At 43.4% G+C, this 24,841-nt stretch overlaps 1 protein-coding gene across 2 annotated transcripts in view; it reads right to left on the bottom strand.

Annotated features, from left to right (window-relative positions):
* Window positions 1-19,667, bottom strand: part of LOC122200665 (regulator of G protein signaling 7 binding protein) — a 102,714-nt gene extending 83,047 nt beyond the window's left edge. For both annotated transcript variants that reach the window (XM_042906386.1, XM_042906394.1), the window contains exons 1-2: window positions 19,146-19,667; window positions 18,089-18,255 (exon numbers count right to left, since the gene is read on the bottom strand). In XM_042906386.1, the coding sequence (XP_042762320.1) occupies window positions 18,089-18,255; window positions 19,146-19,310 (332 nt within the window). In that variant the 5' untranslated portion in view covers window positions 19,311-19,667. The remainder of the gene's footprint in view (window positions 1-18,088; window positions 18,256-19,145) is intronic.
* Between the last annotated feature and the right edge of the window lie 5,174 nt (window positions 19,668-24,841).

The following is a 24,841-nucleotide window of genomic DNA, read 5'->3' as shown; positions in this document are numbered from 1 at the left end:
ACGTAACCCCATTGTGGGCTGAGGAAATCTGTGGGTGATCGAGGGAAGGAGTGTGGGTAAGCAGGGAGAAGAGCAAGAGAAGAATGGATAGTCCACTGGGCTACATTAAATCTTGAATCTGAGAAAAGGGACACATTGAATATTGAAAGGTTTAATGTAGGTTCCACAATTGTAAGCAGAAATAAGTCCTAGAAGGAACACTTTCTGCTGCGAATTCAGAAACAGCTATTGAGAAATGGTTATGACTCTGGGGCAAATGGACATTTGTCAGTACTTGGTATACAGTATCTTCTTTCAGTGAAATACTATCCGCTGCCAGATCATATAAATAACGAGAAACCCGGGTGATCCTTGCCCCCCCCCCCCCCCTTAGGATTTTGTTTAGTTAAAAAAAATACCCTCTACTCAGCATTCATGTGGCCCTCAGACTCTGTTACATATCTGACAGGCTATTTGTCTTGATTTAATCATAATAAGATCAATGGCTCCCGTTTGATATGAGAAAAGTAATGTGTCAGCTGTATGATAATTTAAATAATTGTCATCTTATCAAAGGAAAAAGGGTCTTTCAAGCAATTTGACTTGAGGGCAAATGTACAAATACTCTATTTTCTCTCCTTAGGTTCAATTCCAGAAATGTTTTACATGTTCCTAATGCTAATTAAGTGTTTTGGGCCTTAATTACCTAATTCAAGGCTAAAATACTTTTCTATATTTGGTTACTTTTTTAATGAGGTGACAGGTAATAACAAATTTTAGCATCGACATTGTGCCATTCCGAAAGCAACAAAGAAATTAAGAAGGTAATACAGGTCACAGTTACTAAAGCCAAACCCAAATGGTAAGACATCCTTGTATTTCTCTTATTGTTCACATCCAACAGCCTGCAAATATTCTCAGCTGGAAGCAGGCGATAAGTAACAGAGATAGACACTGATAGCTGAGGGCCACTTGTAGTCAGCAGAATCTTTCTGTGGGCCAATATTTTAAAATTGATATTTGACACATAAACATGAATTCCTGGAGCTTCTTAAGAAACAAACAGGTTGCAAGTACAGCACATTTGGCCCACTCTTCCACAGGGAACCGGCAGTCAGTGAAGCCTGTTTCAGACATGCAGGCACATGCTTTCTTTCTCACACTGCCTTCTGGGCCTGTGATGGACTTGAGTTTGGAAAGCTTGAATGTCCTCTGACCCCTAACCCTGTGATTGCATAGTTGCCTTTATTTTCTCTTCACTTCATTCCTTTATCTCTTGTCAATACCAACTCTTGAATCGGCATGGTTCCCAAAGAACAAATTTCTTCTAACTCACTTTCTCTCCGGCTACATCGTTGCCCTTTCCTACATCTTTCCCCCTCATGGCCCACAGAGTTTCCTTGCCTGAAGTTGGAGAATGCCCTGAGAATACTGAAGCATGAAGCAAGACTGTCCCAGAATGAACCGTGATGACATTTCTTTTGCAAAGATTATACCTAAATAGGTACCTGAACTCCCTTCACATTGTCATGTCAGAGCTACAGTGGTGCCCTGTATAATAACCTAATACTGAAATTTAGAGAAGAATTTAAAGGCACTCTAGTCTGAACAGACTTGGTAACTTGAAACATATTTCATCCTCAGAAAACAAAAGATTGAATCTATGAATATAAAAACAGTTGATAAGGCTTGTTTTTATGGAGAGAACATTTGCCGAGTGATTTTGCATTATGGTACATGGTGTGGCCTAAAATAATCTGAGCAGTTTCCTCATTATTCAGTGATGGTACAGTACTAAAACAGATGCAGCCATTTGAGCTCAAAATTCAGAGAGTAAGAAAACATGACTTATGGTGAAAAATGTTCATGGGAGTCACCCAGTCGGGAAGATCCAGCAATCTCCTTCAGAACCTACCGTTGACCACGTAGTTCCTCCCTGGTGAGGGGTGAATGATGTTCTGATGCTTGACCATATGCTGACTGGTAGGGGCTTCCTCAAGTATCTCCCCTTACTGCCCGTACAGAAGGCTTCCCAAATGTCCACAGGTGATCTCCCCACAGCTACACTCTGAGAATTAGGAGTTGTGGGGCTTTTAGCCATCTGCTATGATCAAGGGAACTGGCTCAGTGTGATGGTTAATTTGATGTTTTAACTTGTTTGAGCCATAGAATACCCAGATATTTGGTTGCGTATTGTTTCTCTGTGTGTCTGTGAGGGTCATTCTGGAAGACATTAGTGTTGGAATTGGTAGAGTAAAGCAGATGGCCCTCCTAATGTGGGTAGCCATCCCCCAATCCATTGAGGGCCTGAAAAGAACGAGAGGGTTAAGAAAGTTTGAATTCTCTATTCCTGGCTACTGAGTTGGGATATCAACCTCTTCTCCACATCAATTCTCCACTTTATACGTGCGCGCGCGCACACACACACACACACACACACACACACCATATATCCTATTGGTTCTCTTTGTCTGAAAAACCCTAACATACCCAGTTTAGAAGCTTGCTGCCACTCACCTCTCAGGCTATTTCTGTGTTCCATGGAGGGGACAGCTGTACTTACCCAAACTACACATTCCCAAATCATATCCACAGAAAAGGTCTGATCCTTTATAGTTAGTTGTCTTACCTAGCTCATTTGGGGGTGGAAAATTCTGTAGTGGTCCTCAAAGGGAAGGTCTTTGTACACCAGCCACTATTTTGGGATAAGGATTATTATGAAATCAAAATGAATAGATTTTTATGGAAGTTAAGAAAGTGCTAGTAAGAACAGTAGTCTTAAGATTAAGATTTATCCTTGACTTTCCCATTACTCATTTCTTACCCCACCTGCTGCTTTTGGACTAGAGTAAGGACAGACAGGAGTGGAACAACTGAAAAAAATCCTTTTGAACAAAAATAATGACACAAACCCCAAAATGTTTGAGATGTATAATTCAAGAAACTATACACCCACAACAATTTTAGGAACTCTATTTCTGCCTAATAAATTTCCATCTCAGAAGCATATATCAGAAATGTTTTGGTGCAGGTGAGGGGGAGTGGTTTATTCTTTAATTCTAAGATAGATAAGAATTTCAAGAGTGACACAGTGATAGGAATGATAGCAAAAGATGAAAAATCAGAAATGATCTGTTTATGGATCACGAATATCTGCAAAAGATAAAAAAAATCGGCATCACCCAATTCCTCAGTTCAGGGAATAGATAGCAAGAATGGAAATAGAAATTCCAAGTCAAATTGAAATGCTTCAAAAGGAGACCCACTAAGAGAATAAAACAGTCCAATCAGAGTCTGAAGCTCTAACAAGCCATCATTCTGGCTAAAAACTGGCATTCTGACAAGGGGGAGCAAGGTGGGTAATGACTGGTGACTTTAAACTCCCTTTGCTAGGGAGACTGGAGCTCTTGTGCATTCACTGATAAGGGATTTGGGTATTTTAAGAAGTGGTGTTTTGAGATTGGTCTATAATCTCTTCCCATTCTTGTTCCTTTTGAGTTCTTCCCTTCCTTTCTTTTTTTTATTAAAAAAAAATTTTTTTAACGTTTATTTACTTTTGAGACAGAGAGAGACAGAGGATGAATGGGGGAGGGACAGAGAGAGAGGGAGACACAGAATCTGAAATAGGCTCCAGCCTCTGAGCTGTCAGCACAGAGCCCGACGCGGGGCTCGAACTCACGAGCCGTGAGATCATGACCTGAGCCGAAGCCGGACGCTTAACCGACTGAGCCACCCAGGCGCCCCGCTTTTTTTTTTTTTTAATGTTTATTTATTTTTGAGAGAGAGACAGAGACAGAGAGAGCACGAGCAGGGGAGGGGCAGAGAGAGAGGGAGACACAGAATCCAAAGCAGGCTCCAGGCTCTGAGCTGTCCGCACAGAGTCCAATATGGAGCTCAAACTCACGAAACCATGAGATCATGACCTGAGCTGAAGTCAGACGCTTAACCCACTGAGCCTCCCAGGCCGCCCCTTCCCATCTTTTTATCCAGTGTCACTGTTACTCTCTTGCATGTATCTGTCACCACAGTGGGAAGTTGGCTCTCCTTTGAGCCCTGGCACATTTGGTACCATTTCTCACTTCCATTTCTCTTGAACCCCTTGTATGCACTGATGTTTTGGAGTGGAGCTATGTGGCCAATGTCACTGTGGTAATGGGGTGTCCCACTCCTACTCACATGTCCTCTGCTGGGAAAGAAGCAGATTGGTTCTTGAAACCCAGAATTCAGCCTACCCAACTTGGGAAAAAGTCTGATTCTACGTCCTCATTCTTATGATTTGTGTGGACAAACAGACAGGAAAGAAGGTGTCCAAGGATGGAGCGATCTGAGTACACATAACATGGAGGAAGAAAGTCTGAAAAAGTTGGGGCTCAGGGAGAAGTGCTGAGGCCTCCAGAATGCAGAGCCCAAATCCATTCACATTCCACTGGAAGCTTCAGAGAGACCATCATTGTGTTATTTTTCTTGCTTGCTTGTTTTCCTCTTCTTACTAGCTGAGGAAACCTTAAAAGCCTTCAAATCAGCTGTGTGCCAGCTGAAGAGGTCCTTGTCCTGAAGTGTGTCCAGGGGAGGAGAGAGACTTTGAGTGGAAATAATATTTGGTGGCAGTGAAAGGGAAGGAAAGCAAGTAGGCCAATTCTGGGACTGCTCCAAGAAAGAAGGGGGCTGTCTGGGGAACCACCTGGCATAGTGTCAAGAATAAAGATTCTGCTACCAGAGAGACCAGTGTTCAAACCCCAGTCCCACCAATTAACCAAATGTCTCAACTTCCTCAACCTAAATTTACTACAAAATGAAAATTTTAAAAATATCTGGTATTCTTCGGGCTCCTGGGTGGCTCAGTCGGTTAAGGGTCTGACTTCAGCTCGGGTCATGATCTCAGAGTTCGTGAGTTCGAACCTCGCGTCCAGCTCTGCGCTGACAGATCAGAGCCTGGAGCCTGCTTCGGATTCTGTGTCTCCCTGTCTCTTTGCCCCTCCACCCCCCCCCCCCCTCTCTCTCTCTCTCTCTCTCTCTCTCTGTCTCTTTGTCTCTCTGTCTCTCTCTCAGAATTAAACATTAAAAAAAAAATCTGGTATTCAGGGTGCTCCAGAAAGCCTCCAGGTGTACCTTATCTAGATTCAGGAGGGAGCTATGAAGCCTCGGTTGGTCTGGATGAATCCACTATCGTGGAAGCATAAAGGAAAAGTCCAAAGAATCCCAAAGACTATAGTCCTGGCAGGACCACTGCCAAGGTAATCTCGCCTCCCACCTTTCTACATATTGGCTCTATGATGAGGCCCCTGTGGTCTAATTTCTGCGACTTTTAGGTAAATGGATTTCTTAGCCAAAATATCAGGCTTTAAAACATGTCACTGGGGGTGCCTGAGTGGCTCAGTTCATGAACTTATTATGGTTTGTGAGTTCAAGCCCCGTTCAAGCTCACTACTATCAGCAAAGAGCCTGCTCCAGATCCTCTGTTCCCCTCTCTCTGTTTCCCCCCAGCTCATGTGCACTCTCTCAAAAATAAATAAACATTGAGAAACATCTCACTGGGTTCTAAGTAAATATTCAGATGAACTCATGTACTCATGAAGTGATATGTGCAAAGGGTACAGCACATTGACATTGCTATTTCTATTGTCCTTCGGTTCAAGACAGGAGCATTTACTCATTTACTCATTACTTGTTCTTCGAAGTTTGGTCTAAGTGCTACCATCCCTTTATGAAGTTTTATTTCTTGGCTACTCCCACTCAAGCAGAGATAATAGCTGTGTCCTTTCTGCCTCTCCTGTATCATCTGCATATTTCTATCACAGCATCGATGACCCTGTTCTGCAATAATTTGTTTACATGTCTGTCTGTACAGATGCTAGCCCGTAAGTTCCACAAGGGCAGAGGCTGTGTTTTATTTATTTTGACATTTCCAGAATCTAGCACAGTGCCTGGTTCAAGTAGGTAATGCAGAGTTCGATGAACACCTCAATAAAAAAATGGGCAGAAAGGAGTGGGTAGACGTTCAGGGATCTCCACCTACTTCTTTTTCCCCACTGTAGCTCTTTCCCCACGTCTCATGTCCAAGCTCCCTACCCTTCCCCAGTTTTGCTAAAGATCCTGTCCTGGGCCTCAGGAAGCATCACTTTGGCTTACAGATTGGGAAACTTTTGTCCTCACTGGATAGTTAGTATGGCGAGAGATGTATGCAAATGAAATCATGAAACTTGTGGTTGGGAGATCCACGTGACATGATCTTGGACAAAATTATGTTCATAGAAGTTGCTGTATGAGGCTTCTGAAAGGGATGCACTTAATTGTCCCATGTCTTTGCCTTTTCTTCCCTGCTGGGAACACAGACACAGCTTCTAGAGCTAAGCAGGATTCTTGGGACCTTGAGGAAAAGGCCTGAAGTATTCCAGAAAAGCTCATATCTCATATCTGATATCTTTGGATCATGAACCAAAGCTTCCTATCCCCTACCCCTGAGTTTTTAATTATGAGAGAAAATAAACTCTTCTCTGTTTAAGCCACTGAAATCTGGTCTCTGTTACTTGCAGCTGAAGACAATTCCAAACTGGTAATCTAGTTTTCTTTTTTTTCCCCTCAGACATGACAATGTCACTTTGTCTTTGAACCTTTACACTTGCTCTTGCCTCTGGCTAAAGTGCTTTTCTCACAGATCATCACATGACTGGCCCCTTCTCAAGATCAGATACCAAGTTAGCATGTCACATTCCAGAGGGGCCTTTCTGAAAACCCTATCTGAAAATAACTCCCTACCTTGCATCATCATTCTTTAATTGTATCACTCTATTTTCTTCATTGCATTTGTCACTCTCTCAGTTGTACTTTCTTTTTCCTGTTTTGTTTTTTCTCAATACATTCAGGCTGCTATAACAAAACACCATTAACTGGGTGGCTTACAACAACAGAAATGTATTGCTCATTGGTCTGGAGGGTAGGCTGTCTAAGACCAAGGTGCCAGCATCGTCATGTTTGGGCTCTCTTCCTGGGCTCTCTTCTTGGTTCCTGGCTGGTGCTTTCTTATTGTGTCCTCACATGGTAGAAGGGGCTAGGGATCTTTTTGGAGCCCCTTTTATAAAGGCACTAATCCCATTCATGAAGGCTTCAACCTCATAACTGAAGCTCCACCCAAAGGCCCTACCTACTGGTACCATAACTTTGGACATTCAGATTTCAACATAGGAGTGGTGCAGAGTCACAAACATTCAGACCCACAGCATTTCTTGATCATCCTTACCATGAAGGCGGGAACCTTCTTTATTTTGTTCAGAACTGCTGTATCTCCAGCACCTAGAAAAGCACGTGGCATATGGTGGATGCTCTATAAATAGTGGTCCAGAAAGGGAGGATACTTCCAGAGTTACAAATGAATATATTTCCCCAAAGAATATGCCATCATATGTTGCATAGGTTTATAATTTTGGAAGTTATGGGTTAAATGCATTTTATGACCTAACTGCTGTATAACATGGTTTATATGACATGATTTTCAAGTTCAATTTTTCTTAATGACTTTATAATAATCTAGATCATAGGTCATTTTACAGCTTATCCCTATATCCAGAAAATGCTGCCTCTCTACCTTTTATTCTTAATAGTTCATCAGATTTTAACTCCTTGATGAAATTCTTTCTTTGATTTATTAAAGGAAATTGTTCCAAAAAGAGAATCACTCAATCTCAGGTAGATGTATTCTAAATGATTTCTTTTTAAATTAATTAATTAATTAATTTATTTATCATTTATTTTGAAAGAATAAGAGCAAGTGAGACCATGACCTGAGGCGAAGTTGGATGCTTAATCGACTGAGCCACCCAGGTTTTCTTGAGCCATTGCCTACACTCCTTGTAGACTCTGTCTCATTTCACTTCCTGTCTGGTGGAAACTATACTCAAACTATACTCCTGTCTTATGAAAACTATACTCAAACGTACCTTGCTTAACTTCCAGCTTTCCCAAGAGGTTCCTACACCTCTTATCTTTTCCATGGGTCTATTTAAAAGTGGCCAAATCTTGTTAATCCCTTTGGGACTCTTCTGTCTGTTGTGGATTTCTGTGTGAGGAGCATGTAGGCTGTAATGAGACTGCACGTAAGACCTCGACATTCAGGAGGCTAAACGATTTTTTTTTTAATGGTTAAAAGGTAGGCTTTTATAGAGAGAACCCATAGATGTGGACTAATAGGAGAGGACCATCCTTTACACACTGTTAGGGAATAAGAAGTAGATCAGTTTGAGTAAGTAAAGAGTCAGATAGTAAAAGAAGAGTCCAGGAGTACAGCTTGGGTGCTATGACTGAGATGGTTAGTTGTTGGCCATTATCCATTCTCTTCCTTTCCCTTCTAGTTAACGTGTCAGAGAAGAATACACTTTCTAGTCTCCTCTGTAGTTAGGTATGACTACGTGATGCAGTTCTAGAAGTTTTGTTTGGGTTTACTTAGAAAGAGCTGACCCCACTGGGAAGCATAGCCTTTCCCCCGTTCATCATCTATTCTGGACTGATGGCTGGAGCTCCTGTCATAATCTTGCATCATCAAGTCAGGTTGAGGGTGGAAGCCATATGCTAAGAATGGGCAACAGAACAGTGATTCCATGTTCTAAATTCCATTCTAGGGCTCCTTTTCTGTGTGAGAATAAACCCTGGTATCTTTAAACAACTACTTCTTTGAATTTTTTGTTAAATGTAGCCAAACGTAAGCCATTTTGATACATATGCTCACTTGGGGAGCTTTAAAAAATATCCGAATGCCCAGGCTGCATCCCAGATAGTTTAAATCAAAAACTCTAGGGATGAAATTCAAGCACCAGCAATTTTTTGAAGCTTCCCAGGTGATTCCAGTGTGCAGGCCAAGTTGAGAATCACTGCTTCAGGCCGACAGGCCTCGTATTTGGCATGTTCAAGAATCTCTTGGGAGATGGGGTGGTGCTTGTTAAAAATTTGAATTTCCACGTCTTGCTCCCCAGACATTTTGGTTCTTTGGGTCTGAAGGCAAGCCAGATGATTCTGAGACTGGGAATCCAGAGATCACATCTGAAGAAACACTGCTTTAGGAAATGGGTATTGGCTTGAAGTTTTAAATCAAAGAAGTGGCGAGATCAGAGGAAAATTATAGGCAGATTAGCCTAGAACCAGTGAGTAAATTGCAAAGAAGAGGTGAGAGACTGATAGTGAGGGGATCAACTGAGAGATAGTGTGGTGATTGATGGCCTGGGGGTACCAACTGTGAACTAAGAGGATAACCTCAGAAATGGGGAGGAAGAGAGAGAGAGAGAGAATTGGTGCTGAAAATAAGGGTGAGGGGGGCTTATTATGAACTGACTTAATTGGGGACTGAAGAATACACTAGGGGTTTGACTTCTGGGTTAGTATGTATTTGACCCTTTTGCTCAAACTCCTTTAAATCCATATAGACGAGGAGTTTACTTATAGCTGCACATACTGATTTTTGTTAACCGGAATCAGCTCTTTTGTTTAAAGCCTCAGACACTTTACGCTAACAAGAGTCTACTTTACAAATTTTAGTATTTGTTTATATATAAATACACGTATACATATAGACCAGCAATATACATAGGTGTATATATGTATAGAGACAAGCAATTAAGTGTTACTCATGTGGTTTTTCCTTTTTTTAAAGTCATGTCTTGTAGAGCAGAGGAAATAAATGAATATAGTTATTGCTCTTGAGCTGTGCTTTATGTAGACAGCTTTTTAGAGGAGTTGTAACTAACCCTTCAAGGGCTAAAAATATCAAGAGTGATATTTAAAGGTGATCTTAATGGAAAATCATTATTTAACTATTCAGTATCCAAGCAGACAGACGTCAGGGCAATATTTTATCAAACAACTTTCATTAAACATAATTACTTGGAGCAGTTCTAAAATACACAATGCCTGCTGACCTGCTGTAATAATGAACACCTATACCTCAGAAATCAGTCGTCAGTGTGCTTTATTTTAAAGTCTTCTGTTGTTTAAAAACAACATACTGGTTTCACAGTTAGAAAAAAAAATAATGGTCCAAAGTAATAGATAAGTCATACAAAATCAGCTAATCGGACTGATCAATTCTTAACCTCTTTGTCAGAATAGATTTTACAATGCCGCGTAAAGTCAATGAACAAACAAAACAGACGTATCCTCACTGACCTGTCCCCCAGGGTGCAAGCATGCATGAAACACGGCTGTGCTCTCTTGCACCTCCCCATATAAATAATAAAGTGACAACAAATTTTCCTCAAGTTCATTTTAGATTTCGTTTTCTCTCTAATCGGCACATCTGTTAAGAAGGCTCTAACAGGGTGAAGGTCATTAGGCTGCTATCTTTTCCAAGCATAAAAAGGCTAACTTCAACAGGCCACGGGAGAGCCCTTGTCTAGATTCCATGCCACCTGTCATCTTGTCACTGATAATAGCATGGTTCTTTAAGTTGATGTGAGTCATTACTATGTCACTTGTTTCCAGAGTAGGCCTCCGGTCCTTAAGCAATAGTGTTAGTACCGCTGAGGGAACAGTGCCTGGCCAGTTCTAGCCATGAAGACCAGAGAGGGTGAACACTTTGTATGTGGACTGTCACGTGCTTCCTCTATCCCCACCCAAATACCCTCTCCTGCGGTTGGATTTTTGTACCACCTTTGTGTGTTCCATGTTGACACATTAGTAGTTAAATTAGTCACTGCCAAGTGCTAACCACACCAGGGATTCAGGACCTTTGTGACCACATCCATTTCATATAGAAAGCATTCTTCTCCATGGTCACCAGCCCCACCCCTGATATAAGCTAAGGTCTAATGATAAAGCACTGGGCACGGGGAGGTCTGTGGTGGGGAAGTGTTGAGGGAATGTACCAAGTGCTGGGCAAAACTCTACCTCCATTCCCACTGGGCCCAATAACCCAAAGTGTGAAGAGAATTCCTACAGATGGGTCAAGGGAATCTGCTGGGTTAATTTATGCCTCCTCAGCCCCAAATTCTTCTGTTGAAATCCTAATTCTCACTACTTCAGAATGAGATCTTATTTGGAAATAGATCATTGCAAATAGAATTAGTTACATTAGCATGAGGCCGTGCTGAGTAGGGTAGGCCCCTAATCCAGGGTGACTGGTTTCCTTATAAAAAGACAAAATGTGGACACAGGCACACACAGGGAGAAGGACACTGAAGACGAAGACAGATGCTTCAACACACCAAGGAACAACCAGCATTGCCAGCAAATCACCAGAAACTGGAAGAGAGGAACAGATTCTAACTCCCAGTCCTCAGAAGGAGCCAGTCCTCTCTGTACCTTGATCTTGGATATCTAGCCTCCAAATCTGAGGTTTAATCTACCCAGTGTGTGGCATTTTGTTACTATAGCCCTAGCACAGACTAATTCAGAATTGTTCTCCCTTCCTTCCCTTTGATGGCTGGCGTATTCTTTTGGGGCACACATAATCCCCTTTCATGATTTGACCAGTGAGGGTTAAAATTTTGAAAGCAAAAACACCTGTAGTAGAAAGGGAACATACAGGGCAGAGTGGGTGGCTTGGAATGGCTGCCAACCAGGCCTCTTGTACTAATAAGACCTCCTCCATCATGTGGATTAAGAAAGCTGTGAGGGCTGCCTCCATGCATTTCCATACTCTCCCACCCCACGTACTGGCTGCTGTCTCAGCCCCAGTGTGGGAGCAAAGCGTTACTGATGGAGCTGTGAATCTGTATTCTCCCTCTCCCCGCCCTCCCAACTTCCTAGCAAACGGAACAGAGAACAGACAAGAACCAGCTCAAAGGGGGGACTGGGAAAAATGGAGCAGAAAAGTCAAATGGTCACACAAAACGAAAACAGACTAAAAAAAGGGAAAAAAGAACATGAGGAGAGATGAGAGGAGAAAAGGAGAGAAAACTAGGGAGCAGGAAACTAATTGCTGGAGGGAGAAATCTGAAATCTAGGTACAAATCTCTAGGACAGTGATTATATCATTCTCAGAAGCCATTAGGAAACTAAGATTCTTCTTGTGATCATATGTTCACATCTCAATAAATTATCTCTCGAATTCAATCATCAAACTTCATGCATGATGCTTTTGTTTTTTGTTTTTTGTTTTATAGCTTAGTTCTATAAACAAAGTCTGTGATTCTGAGTGAATTAACGCAGAACACTGGAATGATGAAACCAGGACTCAGAAGTCATTCAATGCAGCCCTCTCATTGAGGTGTACAGAGAATTTAACAGACTTGTCCAATGTCTCACAGCCTTTACCAGAGCTAGGCCAAAAGATTTTGTAAATATTACATCATTTATGAGGAATACAGTTTGATTCATACAAAGAAAATATTGAAAAAAAATTTTTTTGTTTGTTTTTGAGGGGGAGAGAGAGAGAGGGAGGGAAGGAGAGAGAGAATGAGCAGGGGAGGAACAGAGAGAGAAGGAGACACAGAATCCAAAGCAGGCTCCAGGCTCTGAGCCCCCGATGTGGGAGCTAACTCACAAAACCATGAGATCATGACCTGAGCTGAAGTCGGAGCTTAACCGATTGAGCCATCGAGGTTACCCCCTACAAAGAAAATATTTCTAAACTTAAGTGCTTTTAAACCCTCACCTATCCGTATTGTTGTTAAGGTATTAAAGAAGAAGGCTTTTGATAGCATTCTGGGAAGCCTCAACCTGGAAAATTCCCCCAAACATGATGAAAGGAACTAAGGGCAACAAAAATGTATGTCAACCAAAATAATGATTTGAAAAATATTTGATGAATAAATTTATTTTTCATGTGAGTGTATCATGATAACCTGAATTTTGAATGTCTTACTAATAATTAGACTCACACGAATCTGAATTTCATAATAGCATTACTACATGCTACTCAGCCTTGTGAGTGCTTGATGTATGTTCACTTACTCAGTCCTTAGGGTGTCATCTGATTCAGTCCCATTAGTTATAAACCCATTTTGCTGATGAGGAAACTGAGGCAGAGAAGGACAGTTTATCTACCTTCATCAGGTAGTTACACTATCTGTAAAAGGCAGGGCTGAGATTTGAACACAGGCCGTGGAGCTCCAAAGTCTGTGTAGTGACACCGGCGTGCCACCCTGACAACTACCACCCTGGGAGGCAATTTGCATATCTATCCGCACACATTACTTGTAAGTGCTAAAGCTAGGACTTTATCCCAGTCTAATCTGATGTCGAGTCAAAGCTCTTTGCCATCACACGATACTGCCTCGCACATTTTCCTACTTAAACCTCACTTTCACTCTGTCAGCAGCCACTAACAGAAGGTAGTGGTGAGAAGGGGATAAGTGAGACACAGGTGCCGTAAAAACAGTGCCGGAAAAGGATTCCCAACCCTCAGCCCACCAGCCACAGCATTATCTCTTAGGGTCTCCTGGAGACCGTCGGCTCCTCCGGGTTCTTTATAGCCTGCGTGCTGTGCTCCTTTCATTCTCGAGATGTGGTGTGTTTGATAGAATAGACACCAGACTAGGGAGCCATAGCCATGGTTTCCAGGCTTAGAGCAGCCTTGGACTGACACAGCGTCCTCTACAGGCTGGGGAGTCACATCCTTGGCCCCCCCCCAATCCTCTCAACTACCGCACGGTGAGCATCACAGCTAGTTTACAGAGAAGGGCATTGAGATTCAGACAGTGAAGTAATGCCATCCAGGTTACAGAAGATGGTACTCCATCCTGGTCTGCCTGAATGCTAACTCTCCTCGCATACTCAACCAGGTTGCCTGTAAAGTCGCTTGAAATCCTCTAAATCTTAAAAGACAAAACGAGGAAATTGTGCTGAATCAGTATGTTCTGTGCCATGAAGCCCTAGGGATTCTTTAGCCGTATCTCAGAAGTCATTTTGGGAAGGAAGTCCAAGGACACCTGGCTCGACAGACACCTGCCCCTGATGTGTGAACTGCGCGCGCACACACACACACACACACACACACACACACACACACAAATACCAAGCAGGGCACAGCAATGCCACTTTTGACCTGCCTTACAAATCTGACTTTCCACATTCAGACTGAAGGAAGATTCTGCTGCTAAAACAGATTGGGGGACCACGGCAGCAAAGTCATCTTTGAGGCCCCCTTAGCTTTAATACCAAGGAGAAAATCAGCACCCTAAAGGGACAGCAACTGTCATAAGTCAGTGCAGGCAGAGGAGACCCAGGACTCACCTGGCTGGCTCTGTCCAGAAGACCCCAGTTGCTGTGCCGCAACTTTTGCTGATCTAGACACAATGTGAGAAAATGTTTTGACTGTGTCTGTGAACATGGCCTTCTTACCCAGGGCCAGCTAGTGAGAAATACAGTGGGAGTTTTCTCAGTCAGGGATGAAAGGGGTTTTTATTTTCTTCTTCTTTTATCTTGCTTCATCCTCTTTTTACCTTGTCTACCTCCAACCCGGTCTCCCTCCTCTGGCCCCAAAGCCAGGGTATAAACAGGAAAGGAGTGGTCTTTGCTGGTTAAGGAGTGAGTGAATTGGGGGCACCTGGGTGGCTCAGTTGGTTAAGCATTGGACTTCAGCTCGGGTCATGATCTCACGGTGCATGAGTTTGAGCCTTGTGTCGGGCTCTGTGCTGACAGCTTAGAGCCTGGAGCCTGCTTCAGATTCTGTGACCCCCCCCCCCTTTTCTGCCCCTCCCTGGCTTGTGCTCTGTCTCTTAAAAATAGAACATTGAATATTGAAAAAAAATTTTTTAACGGGCACTTGGGTGGCTCAGTTAGTTAAGCCTCTGACTTCGGCTCAGGTCGTGATCTCACAGTTGATGAGTTGGAGCCTTGTGTGGGGCTCTGTGCTGACAGCTCAGAGCCTGGAGCCTGCTTCAGATTCTGGGTCTCCCTCTCTCTGCCCCTCCCCTGCTCATTCTCTTCCCCCACCCCCTTCCTCAAAAATAAACATTAAAAAAGAGAGAAATGAGTGGATTCACTTACTCCTTCAAGTCCTGCCTTTGCAGCACCTGTGTTCCTACTCAGAGCAAAGCTTTGGTGCTTGGGTGAGAGCTATGAGGCAGGCATCTTGACACATGCGTGGAGAGCCAAGTTTTCTGTTTCCCTGTCCGTTCAGTTCATACCCCTTTTGCTAAAAGCCAGGTATGTAGAAAAGAATGAGGGCAGTCAAAGGCAAATGATATTCATAGTGATGGTGATCATACCTTTTTAAAAAGCACTTATCTAGCTCTATTTTACACAGCATAAACTTCACTCATTTTAAGTGCGCAATTGAATGACTTTTAGTAAATACATAGCTGTACAGTCATCACCGAATTCAATTTGGGAGCATTTTGATCACCCCACAAAGTTACCTTAAACTCAAATGCAGAAACTCCCTGTGGCCACTCCCAGTTCTAGGCAACCACTGATCTACTTGCTGATGCTTATAGATGTGCTTTTTCTGAGCATTTCATATGAAAGGAATCAAGGACCTGTGGCATTTTGTGACCGGTGTCTTTGATTTAGCATACTCTTTTTGTGGCTCATCCATATGTTAGCGTGTTTTAGTATTTCACTCCTTTTCACATAATACCTTTTTAATGTGTGTGTGTGTGTTTTTTTAAATTTACTTTTGAGAGAGAGAGAGAGCGCGAGTCAGCAAACATGAGAGGGGGTGGGGCAAAGGAAGAGGGAGACACAGAATCTGAAGCAGGCTCCAGGCTCTGAGCTGTCAGCGCAGAGCCCGCTGTTGGACTCGAACTCACAAACTGTCAAAGGCAAGTCCACATGACCTGAGCTGAAGTCGGACGCTTAACCAACGGAGCCATCCAGGCACACCTTACGTAATACCTTTTAAAATGGCAGCAATATGTAGAGGCAGGATGATGGATTTCAGAAGCAAGCAACCTGGGGCCGAATCAAAGTCATACCACTTCTTAGTGGTGTGGATTCGGGCAAGCTCCTTAACCTTTCTGAGACTCATTTGCAAAATAAGGATATTAATCCCTCCCTCAGAGGATTATTCTATGAATTAACTGGATTGTCCTGGAAAATGATGGGTACTCAAGAAATCCAGTCTTGGCCTTTACAGTCCCTGGGAACCTTTGCTTTTCTTAACCCTGCTTCAGATTTTAAAGTGAATGCTACAGTCTGGCTACCAGCTTTCACATCAAGTTTGATATGAGAGCCCACATACCTACCAATATCAAGAATGGAATACCACCAAGGGGAATCATATCCTTCATTAATGAAACCCAAATGGTGAGAAGCTAAAGGGATTTCCTTCAGTTATATTTCTGTCATGTTTTAGAAAAAGGTTAAATTGTATTTATTATTTTAAGGAGGAAAATGTTTCAAATTGAATCTGAGAACATTCTACAGAGTTGGCCTTACCTCTTCAAGGCTCTAAGAACACCATATTTTCCCACTAAGTCTTAAAAAAAAAAACAACAAAAAAACTGCTCTCAATAACATCAACCCTCAGATAGATAAAAGTAAGTAGCAAAGGGCTATCAACTTCTGAGTATGTAAAATCCATCTCACATCTTTCAAACTCAACTTTGAGTCAGGAATTTCAGACTCCTTTCCTGAAACTTTGGAAGAGTCTGAACTTCATGTGTTTAGTAAAACAGACAAAACTGAACTCCTTGTTTGTTTCTCCCCATTTGGATTGCAACTTAAAGAGGTCATGAATATAATCCCATTGGATACTCTTGGACACACAGTTTACAAAGATGCTACTCTTTAGCTCTGAGCATAAAATTTCCTGTTCTAAACCCGTTCGCCCTTCTGAATCATGGTTTCTCTACAGTTTTTATTCCACCACTATTCCCCTTTGTGTTTCTGATTGTTTTTCCTCCTTTCATCTCTGGGATTTGTCACACCCGCATTTCTTCCCCCAATTCCTTAAACACTGAATTCCCTTCCATCTCCTTTATGGAATCCCAGATTCACTTCCTGTTACTCATCGTATAACAGTTAAACAGAAAAGGCTAAGGCTTCTCAGTATTTCTACTAAATAAAATAGATTTGTGGCATACTTTATCTCTCACTTCAAGGACATTAGATAGTGTATCTTTCTTCATGATAGAAATGCCACTTGTTAAATGTAATTATTAAGAAAGGCAACGTATGGTTTTCTAATCTGTATATACCAATAATAGTCACTCTACATATTATGGGTATTATACATAATATTTACATTAAAGATGGCAAAGAATGATTCTTTCAAATAAGTAAATTAGATACAATTCCTACATGTGATCAATGTGCAACATTATCAGGTTAGTCTGACTTAAACTTTGAGTGTGATAGACATACACAGATAAACAGATAAAGGCTATAGCCAGATGAAATCAAGCACTTAAATTAATGTATTAGTGTAAGGATTTCTGTGTTTCCATGCTCTGCGCTCTTATTTGAAAATAGTAACTGTTGACAAAAACCCATGACTAACTTCTTTCCTGATACTGAGAGATCAGGAAGAAGTAAATGGCGTCTCAGAAGAGAAGCTTACACTCTATTACCACCTAAAGTAGGCTTGGGAATCTGTAAGTGTGATAAAAATAAAAATAATGGGGAGGGGCCTATAAAAAACCTAGGTTTAGGTAGATTTCTGAATATCCCCAATTTTTAAAATAATTTTCTTATGTTAAAACTTCCTTTTCATACACTACAGTGAGGAGAGTACTTTATATCCAAGACTTTATTTTAGAGATTTTATTTTAAATGGTATCATAGGAGTTCATCTGATGGTATAAATAGTTGCATAAATATAGGATTTAGCAAAGATTTCCTCTCTACTGTATAGGCCTTTTGTGCAGTAGATGTTTAGCAGCAGATGACAAGTAATCTTGAGGCATGATGACTTAACTTCATTTTGATAGCCAAACTTTCGGCAAAAAAACTTAAGCCCCAAGTTCCAATATGTGGACAGCATATTGAAAGTTAATTTTTTTAAAAAAATCACTTAATACCCAAATCTTTCAATATATGTCCATACAAGGATCACAAACCTTCAGATTGTAATTTGGCATATAGCTTGCCTGTAGCTCTCAAAATAATTCTGATCTCAGAGTGATTTGGTTAAACCCCCACATTTGCAAAGATCACCTCTGAGGTCTTGGCCACCGTAAATTACTGTCAGCATCCATGCATCATGTATATGAGTTACCAAATAATGCCAAGAGTCTCCTACCCTGAGATGGCAGCAAGTTTTTGGTGTGCCTGGCGGGCCATTTCACAGCCTTTGGTTCTGGTCTTGTGCATTTCCGCCCGGAGTGAGGGGCAGCTGACAGAGACATCCCCGATAGAAATGACCATCTCTCGGTACAGGGCCACTTGAGTGTTGAACTCTTGGACAAGCTGGAAAAGAATTGAATTTCTTTCACGAAACATCATTAGAATGTTTCCTATTGCGGTGTATACAAAGGTGGGCTTTCAGTGACCCCCTCAGCCAACTCCACAAGTTGCCAGCTAAGGAGCCTCCAAATTGTTTAAAGATCAAAGCACTAAGATGGTAAGTTTCTCTTTGTCCAAGGCACGTGTTTATTTTTCATGGGTAAGTCTGGTCGTGGAAGCTCTATTTCAGGACCTACTCACCCCCACCCATTCAGACTCAGTTTCTGAAGAGCAAGAACATATGCCACTCCCAGGTCACTAGAGTTTGATGCTGGGAACTCTTACATAGAATGCTCCCCTTTACTACAGCAAAGATAAGGATGTGTACTTGCGAAGGGATAAAGGCCAAAGGTAGGCTGCCATAGGCAAACCTTCACCTCTGGCCAGGCCACTGAACCACACTGGCTCAGGAGCCTGAAGAGAAGACCGGCCACAGCCTGGGCGCTGGAACCTTCGTCCCCTCTGCAGCGCCCCGTGTGCTGTGTTTGGGTTTATTTGCTGCTGTCTCCCCACAAAGCAGCACCCCCAGCTTCCCAACCCCTCCCTCCCTGGTAAGCAAGCCAGTTCACCGAGTCTTTCGCATCCACCATTCTCTGAGGAGGTAGAGGCATGACTTACAGCCGGTGACCCTAAGTCCCTTGCCGCGGCACTTCTTTGTGGGGGCATTACGACCCGGCTGTCACCCTGAATCTGGGGACTGCAGATTTAAAAATAGTGCATGTGCACGTGATCGGCATGGAGGAGCTGAGGGTGGGGGAGTGGCTGGCAGTCAAGCAAACGATTAACATACAAGACTACCCCCACCTCCTCTCCAAAAAAAAAAAAAAAAAAAAAGAGGCGCAGTTTTCACCTACCATCTTGCAGTCGTCCAGGGCTCGTTGGGTTTTGTGGGCGCTCTCGGAGCTGCTGCCCCTGCGCTCCCACTCCCCGCTCTGCAGCGGGGGCTTGCTGATCTGGAAGATCGAGGAGCGGGTGGACCGGCTGGGGCGCTTTTTGCGCCCATTCGGTGCAGAACTCATGCATACACATCCACCAAGCCGAAGCCGCTGGTGCAGTGCGCCCCGGCGCGGGCGGCCCGGTCGTTGCCCTGCGTGCCGCCAAGCAGCCGGAGCCGGGAACCGAGGCGCGGCGCTCACAGGGCTGGGGCTGGCTGCGCGGGTGGGTAACCTTCAGCTTGAAGGAGAGCCTGGGAAGCGCTGGCTGTGCCGTGCAGCATCGCTTCCACTAGCAGCGAGGAAGGGGCTCGGTCAAGTTCTGCTCAGCAGCATTGCCGGCCCTGTCCCGGGAGCTGGGCGCTGGCGCGGGCTCGCACTACCTGCCCCTCGGCATGGATCGCAACGCTGGGCGAGAAGGAACGCGCCGCCCGGCGGTTCTGAGTTTCCATTCAGATGGGGGAGCAGCTTTCAAAGCCTGCGCTGTAAGGTGGGGGGGGGGGGGGGATGAGTGTCGCTCTGGCTTCAGTGTCTTCCCGCAGCGGCGCTCCGTCGTCTTTCCCCTCCCTCCCGCGTTGCCAGGCCTGGAAGGGCTGGCAGTCCCCGAAGCAGGCAATTGGCTCTAATAGGCCGCCTTGATCCCCCGTCTCTACGGGCTCATCTGTTTGAGGATCCCAAATGAATCTGTGGCGGGACTGGCAGACGCAGGGAATCTGTCCGCCTGACGTTGTGCGCTGCCCCGCACATTGATAGGACGGGAATACTAATGTGATCTGTCCATGGAGCACCCCCCCTTCTTCCTCCACAGTTTATGCACTTAACCAATCAAATCCCCGGGAACGTCAGTTGCAATATTACTTCATCTGCGCTATTATTAGAAACGAAAAGTGTCATCAGAGTGGAGCACATTGCCACATGCTGGGACCTAAACATGGATTTCTAACCAACCTGTGTGCGTTTACGGCCCTCACCATCTGAGACCATCTGGGGCCACACAGATCATCAAACCCCAAACAGAGGAGCGTGAGAGATGATTGATTGAAAAGGTTGATCTCTTGATGACCTAAAAGGAAAGCTGTATTTCCCTGAGTCGGTTGTTGCTCTAGTTGTGTGTATTTGTCTGTGTGTGTGTGTGTGTGTGTGTGTGTGTGTGTCTGTGTGTGTGTGTGTGAAGTATGCAGGGAAGGGAACTGGCAGCCAGGGGGGCAAAACGCACAGAGGGCGTCAGCCAAATTGGTCCTCATCCCATTTTAACCAGTGAAGTTCCTGTTCTTGTGTTCCAGAGTGTCCAGATGGGCTCTGAGGGGTTCCCATTAGAGACTTAACAAGAAGAGCCAACAGTCCTACTTCAGGCTTTCGAAATGACCACTTCTCCTTTATGAGACATCAGTGAGCCAGAGGCCAGTGGAGGTGGTCCAGGGAAGTGCAGGGCATGCCTACAAGAAGCAGGGTGGGAGTGAGTTCTTCGGCCATTGGAGTCCACTGTTACCATAACACCCTACAGAGGTGGGGTTGGTATTCTGCTCCCGTGATCTGAGAATGCTTGTTCCCCTGAAGGATTTATTTGCAGGGGACAGATAAACAGGTCTACCACCTCTGGTCAGTCTCTTAAGGGGATATGGAAAGAACCCAGAGAGGCAGAGCCAGAAATGGGAAGACTAACACCTTAAGGTGTGCGTCTCTAGGATTTTTTTACAAGACAGGTAAGCATAATGGAGTGGTATAATAAGAATGATATTTTGGTCTTTGTCCCCAGTACTGGTCACAGAGCTCCTAGTTTCCTGAGTAACAGGGCTGACAGGAGTGTTTTGTCACCAGAAAGATTAAGAATCAGTTAGAGATTTGGAACTTTAAACCCCACAACCAACTTCCCTGAAGAGAAAGGCTCGAGATCGGCTTAATCGCGAATAACCATTAACTTTACCGATCATATCAATATCATGAAACCACCATAAAAGCCACTACACAATAGGGTTCAGGAAGCTTCCAGGTTGTTGAAGATGTGGAGGCGCTGGAAAGGTGGCAAACCCCTCCCATACCTTGCCCTGTTCATCCCTTCCTGCCTCATATGCTTTATAGTCAACTGGCGGGTTAAGCCCTGTCCCAAGTTCTATGAGTTGCTCTTACAAGTTACCCAATCTGAGGGGGTTTTGTGGGAACCCCTGACTTGGTGTCCGGTGTGACAGAAGTGTGGGTAACCTGGGCACTCGGTACTTGTGATTGGTCTCTGGAGTGTGGGTGGTCTTGTGGGACTGAGCCCTTAAGCCAGTGGAGCGTGATGCTAAGTCCCAGGAGTTAGTGTCAGAATGGAGATGACTCATAGAACCCCCAGCTGGTGTTGGAGAGATGAAGAAGTATTGTTGAAGGACACGCCATGTATTTGGAGGAGGAAAAGACCCTAACAGGTGGACATCGGAATGGATGTTCAGTTGTATTTGCACAGTTTTTTCCAAAAGATTGAGAATCAGTTTTCCCTAACAGAGAGTGAGAAGGGGGAGGCATCAGCCCCCACTCTGACCTTGGTTGCTACTCTCTCTCTCCAGGGGTTTAGATGGCTTGGAGACCAGGGCGGGGGGCTCTTCTGCTGGCAGAGTCTCCCCCGATATAGGAAGATTAAAGAGGTTAACTCTTTGCCAACTCTCTGATTGTCCCTCCTTCCTCAGTCCCAATTTTCTCTGTACTTCATGTGTGTAGGGAGAAAAGGTTGAGAAACACATCAGGTGATTCAGAGAGATTTGCTAGGATTTGGTGAGTGATGGGGAAGCTGAGGAGGAAGATTCAGGCAGGCTAAGGGGCCTTAAGGAAGAATGGATAATACTCACCTGTAGACTGTTTGAGCCCTGTGATATAAACCCCTTTCATGACAAGTAACTAACACCCTCCCCTCCAAGGTTTAACCCAAGTTGGGCAGTGCTTTGGAGAGTTAAAGGAAAGGAGATTTTATTTTACACGTGTGTGAATGTAGAAGACAGAAAATAGGATTGTAGTGGCCAGCCTTCTGGAAATCTTTTGCCACGGCTCTGTTATTTCCTCCCTTTGCCTGCAGAGAAATAGTGACCGCCACCAGATTGGAATGTCTCAAAGCTCCTCAGTAGTAGGGCTTCTACTCCAACTACAACCATCTGGTTTCTACTCCCCCCTTCTCCTGCCTCAGAGACAATTTCAACAAATTAAAAGAAAAAAGGCAACACAGTTGTGTTGCCCCGTTTCTAGCCATATTTTTTGGAGGAGGTGGGGGAGAAGGAAAAAAAAAATGGTTCAAACTCAATGCCATGTCTGAAGGACTACAGATTTGGAAACCTGCTGGGGGATTCAGCAGAGATTGTCACATGTTGGTGCCCCTTGGCCTTCGCGGACACACAGCCCAAGCCATGTTCCTGAGACGGGAGAAAAATAGCATCGATGCCAGTGCTGTCTCTCCCAGGGACAAATGCTACAGTCAGAATAGCAGCAGGCAGGCTGAGTTCCCTCACCTTCCCCCACATTCGAAACAGCATGAATTTACATTCCTGGGGCTGTCTGACTGCCAAATAGAAGAGTAAAGTGCAGTTGGAAATCCCAATAACAAGGGTGCATTTTCTGGTTGTCCAGACCCAATTTTGGCACAAATCTAGTAGTGGGTCCTTCATAGGTTTATTTGCTTTGACCCAACTCACATCCTAGATTGACTCCAATATCACATCATATTTTATTAAAAAAATTTTTTTAAATGTTTTTATTGATTTTTTAGAGAGAAACAGGGACAGAGAGACAGAGCGTGAGGTGGGGAGGGACAGAGAGAGAGGGAGACACAGAATCTGAAGCAGTCCTCAGGCTCTGAGTTAGCACAGAGCCCGACGCGGGGCTCAAATTTGTGAACCGGGTTATCATGACCTGAGCTGGTCAGACGTTTAACTGAGCCACCCAGGCACCCCTTGATTTGCAATTTTAGAAAATAAATACTAGAGTGAATCTGAGCATCTGTTCAGTTTCTTCAAGTTGTTGCTGTATGGAACCACAGTGAGACCCAGGGACGCAGCTTTCAGACTGGTCTGGCCTCTTATGAACAGAGATACCAGGAGGCAGGGAGTAAAGTTCAAGGTGGGGCAAAAATGAAAAAGGACCTTCTCTGTGTTGATCTGTGACACAGGCAAAGAAACATACACTAAGATGCTAAGTTCTGAGAAGTTGGGGACATCTGAAGGGAATGATCAGGTTATTTCCTTTTAGTGCCAAAAGGGATTGAGTTGTTGAGAATTTAGTAAATTAACCACCTGCTATATGGTTTATTTCACTAAAAGCAGGAGGAAGTACACTATACTGGGAATACTTGTGTATTAGTTTTACAAGTACGTTCGAGTATTTTTATGAGTTGCACTGTCAGGTTTGTTGTTCCTAAAGCTTACATAATTGAGAGGGCCCCTTTTAAAGAATTCTGCCACGTTGTTTTGTATTTGAAATAAAGCGTGTTTTGTACTTGTTAAGTACCGTTGTGCAGATGAGAAATCTCTATGTGGAATCTGTGCTTGGGTGAGAATGCAAATGAAACTCATTTGTCAGAAAAAAAATAAAAAGAATTGGAAAATGAAAATATGAGGTCAGATATATGGTTTTGGAAAAAGCCTGTGCAGGTGAGTTTCTCTGAAGTGAGTCTTCATTACCTTCATGGTAAATTTACACATTTTGTGTCTATTTTATGCACAGTGGGCATCTGATGTTTTTCCTTCTCTGTTTTTATTCCTCTTTTTCTGATAAAACACTTTAAATTTTCTTGGAGGAGTCAGTTTTCCCTCATTTTTTGTGACATGGCCCACAAGGGGGCGTATGTCTCAGACCTGGCCAGAAAGAGTCCTCTGTTCTAGTGGCCACAGTGATTGGATTAATAGTAGGCATGAAATAGTCCATGAACTTTATGCCTTGGGGCATAGATTTTCTGGAACTAATAGGTTGAAACATATGAAATTACCAGTGCTCAACCATTTTCGACCTACATAAATGGCAACTTCATATGTTTCAACCTAATATTTTTTGTTTCTGTTAGGTTTCTAGGGTGATAAGATATAAGCCTGGAGTCTGTGGTGGCACCTTTTGTTATTCAAGGTCATGAGACTGCCTGAGAGCCACCTCAGGAGAAATCAGAATGGAGAGTTGGAGAAAGATTCTTTTTTTTTTTTTTTTTTTTGAGGTATAATTAACATACAACATTATATTAGTTTCAAGTGTATAACACAGTGATTCCACATTTGTATAAACAGTCGACCCTTGAGCAACACAAGTTTGTGCTGTATGGGCCCACTTATACATGGATTTTTGGATAAATACAGGATAGTACTGTAAATGTATTTTCTCTTCCTTGTGATTTTCTTAATATTTTTTCTTTAGCTCACTTTAGGAATACAGTATATGATATAACTTACAGAATATGTATTAAATGACTGTTTATATTATTGGTAAAGTTTCTGGTCAACAGTAGGTTATCATTAGTTGTTCTGGGGTGTTCAAAAGTTATACATGGATATTTGCCTGTGGGTAGGCACCCCTAATCTCCAAATTGTTCAAGGGTCAACGTATTGCAAAATAATCACCACAGTAAGTATGGTTAACATTGTCAGCATACGTAGTTGCAGAATTATTTTTCT

Source organism: Panthera leo, chromosome A1, assembly GCF_018350215.1.
Source record: "Panthera leo isolate Ple1 chromosome A1, P.leo_Ple1_pat1.1, whole genome shotgun sequence".
Classification (NCBI taxonomy): domain Eukaryota; kingdom Metazoa; phylum Chordata; class Mammalia; order Carnivora; family Felidae; genus Panthera; species Panthera leo.
This window is presented reverse-complemented; position numbering and strand designations above follow the sequence as displayed.